General features: G+C 28.1%; 1 protein-coding gene and 1 non-coding gene across 3 annotated transcripts; both read left to right on the top strand.

The window, feature by feature from the left end:
- The first annotated feature begins 1609 nt into the window (after positions 1–1609).
- LOC115035090 lies at positions 1610–1812 on the top strand. Its single transcript, XR_003840238.1, has one exon. It is a non-coding gene; the product is annotated as a small nucleolar RNA U3 (small nucleolar RNA).
- Positions 1813–7008: 5196 nt separating this feature from the next.
- LOC100569468 (tryptophan 2,3-dioxygenase-like) lies at positions 7009–9358 on the top strand. Of its 2 annotated transcripts, none has more exons than XM_029492740.1 (4): positions 7009–7572; positions 7655–7800; positions 8951–9024; positions 9181–9358. In XM_029492740.1, the coding sequence occupies exons 1-4, from the start codon at positions 7526–7528 to the stop codon at positions 9265–9267; spliced, it is 354 nt and encodes a 117-aa protein (XP_029348600.1). In that variant the 5' UTR covers positions 7009–7525; the 3' UTR covers positions 9268–9358. The 2 variants fall into 2 exon arrangements, with proteins under 2 accessions (XP_029348600.1, XP_003248418.2); XM_003248370.4 differs by having other exon boundaries at positions 7018–7572; positions 7658–7800; positions 9181–9353.
- The last annotated feature ends 284 nt before the right edge of the window (positions 9359–9642 follow it).

Here is a 9642-nt window from a genome sequence, read left to right as displayed (position 1 = left end):
TTGCTTACCACGAGTTTCCCGCAGATTGACACATTAGTTTTTGGCATAAATGCACGATAGAAACTGAGCTTGATAACTGGAAAATCACTTGACAAACCGTTTTTGTCAATTAAGTTGCCGGTTCGGTCACGGAACACAAGAAAATAATATTAAACATTCTGAAAAAGCGTCAACTACGACTTGTTTCATTGAGTACTTGACGACAGAGCCATCTATAGACGGTTATCAGCATATCATAAACAAATACTAAATTCAAAAAGGGCACATGTCCTTTACATAATAACATTAAGTATATATTGTATGTATTGTATTTATTATATGCTATCTATACTCAATGATAATAATGATACAATTTAAGAAATAATATATATAAAAAAAATGATAATTACTGAAGCACAGATTTATATTATACTACACGTCTACATCATATAGAAATATGTGCATTGGAGTGATACAATTTAAATACACAATAATAATCTGAGTTCATGATTATACATCTGTGCTTATACTCAATAATAATAAGTAGTAAAAAAATTATTGCAAGTGCCAACAAAGTTTAACAAAAGAACTTTTCAATTACCACATTAAATATTTTATATTAGGTACCCATCATACATAGTTAATTTTATTTATTGTATGAAATAATGTTAATTTAGCAATTTTGGCTTTTTAATTTGCGGATATTTAAAAACTGGATGTCTATAATTTAACACAATATAGGTAGGTACCGTATAGTGCCAATAGTGCTATACTAGTTACTACTATGGTCTATGGACCAAGATATAATAATATAAAAGTGTGTTAATATGTGTTATATTATATGCACATTAATACATTACATAAGGATATTTAATTTTCCATTTAACATATTGTAGTAAAAGTAAAAAAAGTAATAGGTAGGGTCACTAGGACCATTGATTATGAATACTAATATTACTAGTATAGTAGTATCATTGATTATAATTTATTAATACTATATAGTAATATACTTACTATAGTAATTACTATAGTAATTACTATAATACTTATAGTAATCGAAGTTTAACCGTAGACGGTACAACTGGCGCTAAGTAAGTAATTAGACCGTGAGTAGAACCGTCGAAATTATATTCTATAAAATCTATCATCTATGAGTAGAACACACTCAATAACAAAACACGTACGTAAGCAATATGTCTTCTTAGCGTTTCTGATAGACAATTTTGGCAATAAATGCGTTTAAAAAAGACGAAAAAATGTCCAATACTTTCGAGAAGATTGACCACACCGTTTTATTTGATCTTGGTTGAAATATTTACATTCAGCGATTTGCGGACAACTATAGTTTTAATAATTAAGCCGACGGGTGCCGCTAGATGGCTCTAGCGTTGAACGTCCACTGTGCTGCAGCATTGAATCACGTCACCGTCGATTTCGATACGTTCAATTAGCTGTACTTGAGTTTGGTTAACAAAACGACTAGTCAATCGAAAAAAATAGTGTGTCCGAGTAAATTTCAGTAAATGAGTTTGATTCCTTAGTGCCAATATTTGATATGCCAGTCTGCCGGAAACTCATGGTAAGCAGCCGACGGTCATTATAAGTACGAGCCGGCGTCGACGAAAATTTTAAGATCATACTTCACAGGATCATTTCTGTAGTATGCATCGTCCCCTCCAGGTGCAAATCTGGAGTCGTCATTGGCCACGATGATGAGACTTGTCCATGTACCAGAGCGTGAGACCGCTGGTGGCCTGCTGTTCGCAGTGATGGCCATCTAGCAACGATGATCGCAACCAGCTTGCTGGAAGGTATATGGACAGTCTGAGTGGTCCACTGTCAAAATGGTTAAAACTTGATTGTTTTAAACTTTCGTTTTTTAGAGTTATATTTTATCATCCTTCTACAAATTACTCGTTGATTATGCTTTTAGGAAATAGGAGATATGCAAGGAAAATAAAATACCAAAGAATTGATATAATATGTTTTACTGGATCCCATTTCACTATAGATTGTTGTGGTTTATGCATTATGCCTAAGGACCATTAGTGTGCTATTACCACCGGTATTGAGTATACAAGGTTTTAGGTTCGCGAATTGGAAATATTCTAAAATAGAAAACTGGAAAGAAATTCTATCTTTTGGGCTATACCGTTTTCTTAAAATGTGCACCAAAACTATTCTGCCACTAGCACTGCAACAGTTTTTTTTTTTAAATCGAGCACGAAAACAAAATTTGACCATTATAGAGTTTATAATATCAAAAAATATTATAATAGTTAAATAGTATGTGCAGAGCTGTGAGTAAACTAGTAGCAGAAAGTACGCACCAAGTTCACAGGTACAAATAACATCAAATACAAAATAATGCACCAGTTGTCCAGTAACAGTTAACTGTTAACAGTGTTAACTGAATATTGGTAAAATCAAATCACAGACTAATAAACTAAAAGTCTGTGAATTGAACGCATTTTTGCACTCAGACAGCCAGACCACAGAATAGATTAAATTTACATTTACACTCAGTGCCACGGATTAATATATTAATCCGTGCTCAGTGCGTCAAAGCGAAAACTATTAGTTCGTGAGATGGCGTGATTGATATTATTTATGATTATAATAATATTCCATTATTTTTTATATGAATTAAGATATGTTGGTGACACTGTTGGTTTTTTATCTATTATTAATGCTCAATGTTATCAAAATATTTGTTATATCGTAATTCGTGATTATGATTTATGGATTATCTATCTATAAGATTACAAATTATAATTTACAATTTAAAACTGTGAGTTAGTCTTGAATTAAGAATTTCTACGTTTAAAACTATCAAGTAATAACTAATAACTATCAAAGTGTGAAGTGAATTGTTAATTGTTTTTTTTTTTTTAATTATTGTAACAATAACATTGCAACAATGGTTAAAGTAAAGTCAATTAAAATAGATCCCCATAAAAATTTTTCTAAGGCGTTAATGAAAATGAAGTTTATGAATCCGGGTATAGACACGAAGGAAGTAACTGTAACAATTAAATCTGAACATAGACCAAAGAAAAAAGATGTTTCCAAGATTAATAATTGGGAACCGTTTTATGATATTCTACCTATGTCAAGACTATCATTTAATGGTATGAATACTGATGTAGAGAATATGATGAAAAAACTCGGCGTACTCCAGCGTGACCCTCATGAACACGGTAAAATGGATGTGGATATAACGGTTGAAGAAATGATCATAAGAAAAAATAAAATGAAACAGAGGAAAAAGTAAAATTTAATACATAGTATTTTGTATACTTTGTCTTTACATATCTCAATCTTGTATAATATTATTTTGGGAAAGCTATCATATTCCTATGTATGTTATATTATATTGTTGTATGAATTATTGATTATAAACTAATGTCCTATTAAATTTTATAAAACTGTATTTTTAAAAATTATAATTGTATTTTTGCTTTTAAATTTTTACTTTTATATAATAGAAAAACTAGTCCGATGGTTAATTGTGTATCCAAACTCCAATGGTTACATATCAAATACAATACATACATGGTGTTAACATTGTTACAAAGTTCAAATACTTATGTGGGAAATTTGATATTTGGACATGTTACCTAGGTATAAATTATAATTAAAATATATATTGTCTTTAAACAATATTAAATAGTGATTTTTACCCAGGTAGGTATTATAACAAGTTACACACATATTATAGATTTATATAATTATTAATATTATTTGATTATATTTAGATTTTATCTTATAAAAAATAATCTCTACATGTCGATCCAAATGTATTCAAAACCTTTAAACCAATATGTTACGATATTGTCTAAAATAAAACATGGAGGTTAAAATTTCAATATTGTCCTTCAAATATGAGCAATCTTAATATTCTTATTCACCTATTTAAACAAATATTAATTTCATAATTCATAGTATACCATTTATGATTTATCAGTGTTGTAACAAGTAATTTCTTTTTATCTGGTCTCCACTCCACACACAAGTAAAGTTTACTTCAATACTCCGTAGTTCATAACCAATAGTGTACTTATAAGCTATAAACATTTTAACATGATGCAAATAGGCAAAATGTTGTAATAAATTCCAGCTTATTTAGTAGGCAGTAACTAGTTATTTGATTGTATACAAACTAAATAATATGTGCTAAAAAATTTCAAATATTAAGTAATTTATGAATATGATTTATTTATTCAATTTATAGCATTATGGGTACTAATAAGTAATAAATGTTGCATTGATACATTCAGTTTAAATAAGGAACATTGTACAGTCCCATCTAAAAATTTAAAAGAATATTAATTGTTTATGAAGCGCAATGCTTGCATGTGTTGTATCCGTCGCCCTAACATACAACATAGTAAATATGCCTTCAGCTGTAAGAATTTTGTGTAGCAAATTATAAGAGGACACCTTACCCTCATGTGTTGTTTCCATCTAACACACTTACGCCGTAGCAAATTTTTGTTCACCAGTTTCAATGGTGTGCTGTAGTTAGTTGATATTAGAGTGAATTGATAGGTAAGTTATGATCATTTTAAAGTATACAGTTTCAAAAAGATTATAACTTACTTAAAAATAATAACTAGTTTTTTAACAAAATTACTGAATATATTATATTATTAATTAATAACTATTATTATATTATCTACCTATATCATATACGATTGGACATAAGTATTAATTTTTAAGTTTTAAGTATAAGTCAAAACTTATGTAGGTACCATAGGATGGTGTAAATATAAGTAGGTTCATGGACCCTGGTATAATATACAGCTTAAAGTTGATTTAAATATTTTGAAAAAATCATTGTGTATAGTATAAAAATAATAATACACGTTATGGTGAAATTTTCGAAGTCTTTAAGATTAATATTTTTTGAATCACACTAAAATAAATAATTAAATAATTTTAAAATAAATCTCATCCTTGCACATATTTTCTTAATGGTGAACAAACCGTGACCGTCAAATTGATCAAGAAATGTATTATACCTTTGTTTAAATTTATTTTATTTTCGAAATCATAATTTTACAATATCAATAAACTGGAGTATACTCTAGACAGAAGCCTTAGTATTTGTACATTTACAAATTAGGTTCATTACACCTTGGTGAACTGTATGGAAAGAGAGATGGGGTAAAATTATATATTATTATACAGGGTGTTTAATGTTTATACTTTTATAGTTTCAATAGTTTCATAGTTTAAAAAGAATTAGGTATAGGTAATATAATATTTTAGACTCCGATAGGGCTATCGGAAAGATAAATGTGTTGATTTTACAATTATTATTGAATGTGTGTTTTTTGTTTAAGTGAGAATACCCTGATTGTTATAGAAGAAAAAATGCTTTGATTTTCAGTTTTGTTGGTGGTTTCTGAGAGTAATTTGGAACTAATTTGTACTTTTTAGAGAGCAAAATAAAAAATTTGTCGAAAAGTTTGAAAATTGTATAGACAGTTTCTCATAAGACATAAGTGACATTACTGGAATTAAAAAAAGTTAAGCGTAATCCACAAATATTTTGTATGAGTATTTGAAATTTAAATTTTCGTGACATTGGATATTACAGAATAAAATAACGATTTCTCATCAAATTATAAATTTTTTTCGTGTACCTAGTAAAATATTTGACAATTTGATGCTGCATGCTTGTACTTGATCTGACCGAGTAACCAATGGCAACTAAAACTAAAAAAAGCAGGTAAGTGGATGTCGCTCTGCTGTACAGTAGATTACAAGTGGGTTATTGTATAATGGATTGTATTAGACTTGAATTCAATGATATAATATCATTGTATAAGAAAAACGATTCTGAGCGGAGACGGTTTGTCAGTCTGGATATTTTATGCTGTTATTATTTATTTTATAATAAAAGTTGAATTAATATTATAATATTATAAATTTTCAATCGTTTCTATGGTGATAAACAAAGCGTTAGAAATTAAAATCTCATTTTTAGCGTTTTTTCTTAATTTGTTGGTGGTTTTTCCCGCTGTTTTCGGGGCGTTAAGACATTGCCTGTCGGTTATTACGCTAATTCAAATGCTTGGATAAATAGTCTAATTTTTACCGAATTTTTACGAAAATGGGATAGAGAAATAATAAAACCAAGACGTACTTTACTATTTCTTAATAACTGTACGGCTCATCCGGATTTGCAAAATTTACAAAACATCGATTTGAAATTTTTACCACCAAACACTACGTCACTCATTCAGCCTCTTGACGAGGGAATTATAAAAACAATGAAAACTTATTATCCAAAAGCAATGCGGGATTTTATTGTTGAAACTATAGATGTATGTGAAATTCCTGCGTCACAAATAGCTCGTAAAACAACTGTGCTAGAAGCTATACATATGGTGGTTAATGCATGGGATAAGATGACTTCCAAATGCATTTTAAATTGTTTTCGAAAAGCTAGGTTTTCACAAATTGAATCAGGTGAAGAAGAATTACAGGAGGTTGAATTCATAGATATAAACTTTGAAAATGGGATTTCAATTGATCGAGATTTACCTACTTTTGGAGCATTATCTGATAAAGAATTAACTGATTTGCAAACAAAAAATCAAGAAGAAATTAATATTGATGATGATGATGATGATGATGATGACGATAACGAAGAGACCAATGAGGAAATCACTCAAAAAGATACGAGAATTATTTTGGGAAAGTTAAAAGGAGCTGTTCAAAAATACGGCGATAACGATACTTTTCAGTTGTTTCAAAAGTTACAGGTATGTAGGTATAATGTATATATTGTAAACAAATAAACAAAAAAACATGAATATTAATTTTAATTTGATTTCATTTAAATTTTCTGTAAAAAATCCTTTAAAAACAATAAATAATGTTAATAAAAATATAAACAATACATCATTGAAAGCTCCGAATCTAAAATAGATATCCATAATTTAGACATAGGTATAGTATTATGGTCTTTACACGTGCGTACCGACCTAATTATTATAACACATTGTTGAAATGCATGCAATGTCCGATCACAAATTGGTTAACTATACGTCTATACGTAATAAGCTATTATGTAAACTATTTAATGCATAGTATATACTATAATACTCTGTACAATTATAACGAATAGGTCTATGAACCTATTAATTATTATGTAACTATAACGATAGCAGGATAACTCAATCCTTTCAGACTTTCGTACGCGCCTATTGCCTTGGAAAAGATATTAGATTACTTGGACGGTTTTGCTATAAGCTTTACCCTTGCTGTAGGTTTTCGCCACATATGAGACTACATTACATATTTGACTGCTAAATCGAGTATAAGCCTAGGTATATGAATTCTATTAATCAGTAGACAGCGTGTCGTTTAGTTCATATTATACTTTTCTTTATAAAAACATATCGCATAAGTCAAGACTCAAGGGTTAAATCGTATCCAGAATAAATTAAACGTATTATAATAAGGTATACGTCGATTACGTCGTATATACCTACCGATCGTTTTTTATAGAATTGAACGCATTTACCGAAAAATGAGTTGTATCAACGGTAAAGATAGAGTCAATGATCAACAAAATAAGTAAGTGTGTTATTTGTGTAAAATAAAGGTTCACTGTTACTCAAAATTAATTTGTTTGCGGTAATTATTTGCATTGTATCAGCAGAAGGTGTAAACAGAATGTTATCGCAGCCAATGGTTATGCAGATTATCTACAACTTGACAAACTTTTAGATTCTCAGACAATGTTAAGTAAGCAAAACGGTAGAGTTTCGTACGACGAGCATCTCTTCATAGTTACTCATCAAGGTAATAAAGGCTCATTTTTTCATCATATTTTATATTTTATTATTTCTTATAGTAGATTTCTGCAATATAAACATTCAACAAAATACTATGAAATAAAATCTACCTAGTGATTATATTTTTGTTTTTATTTATAAAATAAAAATCTTATAAACTATAGTCATTACTTATATTACTTATTAGTTATTACTTATTAGTATATAATGTATAATTATTAAAATATTATTTTGATATCGGTTCTTCGTGACTTTGGGATTTTACTGAATTATGATAGATAATATGTAATTAAGTTTTAAAAAAAAATAATTATTAATAGACTTAAAAGTCTCTTAATTTAGATATGAATATTTTTTATTAACTCATACAAATGTATGTTATGGACAATTAAATTATTATAATATTTTTCTGAGATAATAGTTTCCGTATACAACACACATAATATAGGAATAGGTACGGTGAATCGTTTATCAGTAAATAATACATTTCTCGAAAATTATTAACGTTTTTGAAAATATTTTTTAAACTATAAATGACCTTTTTGAAAACAATTATATTTTTATTATAGTTTATACTTTTTTGAAAGAAAACTTCCATTTTTAACTTTATAGTTTGAATCTGAATATATTTCTGAGAATTTTCATACATAAATATCGTTTTAAACGAGTATTTAAGTACCTAAATTAGTTATACGTTTTATAATTTTAGTTGAGTAATGTTGTGTTACTTGAAAAATGTTGGTGAATGTAATATATTCAGATAATATTATAATAAATATTTAAATATTTTATCATAATTCATAATTATCAATATTGTCTGTGGAAATTATTCAATTCACAACATTATCCGTAACATATTATTTATATGTACCTAGTATCTAGGTACCTATCTGCATGGTTATATACTGATTACTGACTATTGCTCCACTAATCTAAACTTAAAGTGCTATACATTGAGTAATAAAGTAGGTATTCATTTTGTAAAACTCAATTTTAATATATACAATTTACAGAAGAAAATTCCACTAATGAATATGGAAATAAAAATGTACCTATGTTGTTATTTAGAAATCTAAAAAATTTAAAAAATAATAATTTAAACCAAACGTTTTTTATAACTTATTATTTTTATTGTTTACTAATTGCACTCATGTCAGCTTACGAGTTGTGGTTCAAGCAGATTTTATTCGAAATGGATATTGTTTGTAAATTATTATCTGCTAACCTTTGGGTATGTACAAGTGTATAAAGTAAAACGTTGTATATTTTTATACAACTTTGTATAACTTTCCTTAGGTATAACCTTGATATCATTATTAATTTATTTTTCCACTATAAATTATAAAATATATTGAACGTTAATTAAATTGTTTGATTAACTTTTCAGAATAACGAGCACGAAATGTTCAACATCTTAAAGCGTTTAGGTAGGATTTCATCAATTATCAAGGTGAGCTTGTATAAATATCGTTAAAACAAATGTTATCTCTAACGTATCATCCAGATTACTATTATTTATAATTTAGATATATAGATTTAGAAATTACAGAACATTCACATTCAATTATTATATTTTTAAACACAAAAATATTATTATGAAAACATAAATAAAATAAAGTTAATGAAAATAGAATTTTTTTATTCCAATAAATTTAAAAATATAAAATCAATTTTTTTTTTTTTATTATTAGTTAACCCGTGGAAACTTAGGCCATTGGGTGGTTTTTAAACTGTGGGGGAGGTAACAGTAGGTGTAAACACGTGTGTGTAGTTTTGGCAGATTTTCAAGTGGGCACTTGTAGGTATCTGCATGCACGGGGGGGGGGGGGGGGGCATGCAGATACCTACC

The sequence above is a fragment of the Acyrthosiphon pisum genome, unplaced genomic scaffold (genome assembly GCF_005508785.2).
Source record: "Acyrthosiphon pisum isolate AL4f unplaced genomic scaffold, pea_aphid_22Mar2018_4r6ur Scaffold_818;HRSCAF=1277, whole genome shotgun sequence".
NCBI classification, from domain to species: Eukaryota; Metazoa; Arthropoda; class Insecta; order Hemiptera; family Aphididae; genus Acyrthosiphon; species Acyrthosiphon pisum.
The sequence above is the reverse complement of the archived record's forward strand: the minus strand, read 5'-3'. Positions and strand labels throughout refer to the sequence as shown.

Excerpts from the sequence above, each read along its gene's own strand:
- LOC100569468 (XM_029492740.1), top strand. The coding sequence starts at position 7,526 with ATGAGTTGTATCAACGGTAAAGATAGAGTCAATGATCAACAAAATAA. Across the intron at positions 7,573-7,654 it reads GTCAATGATCAACAAAATAA|CAGAAGGTGTAAACAGAATG; the intron begins GTAAGTGTGTTA and ends GCATTGTATCAG. Across the intron at positions 9,025-9,180 it reads TATTATCTGCTAACCTTTGG|AATAACGAGCACGAAATGTT; the intron begins GTATGTACAAGT and ends TTAACTTTTCAG.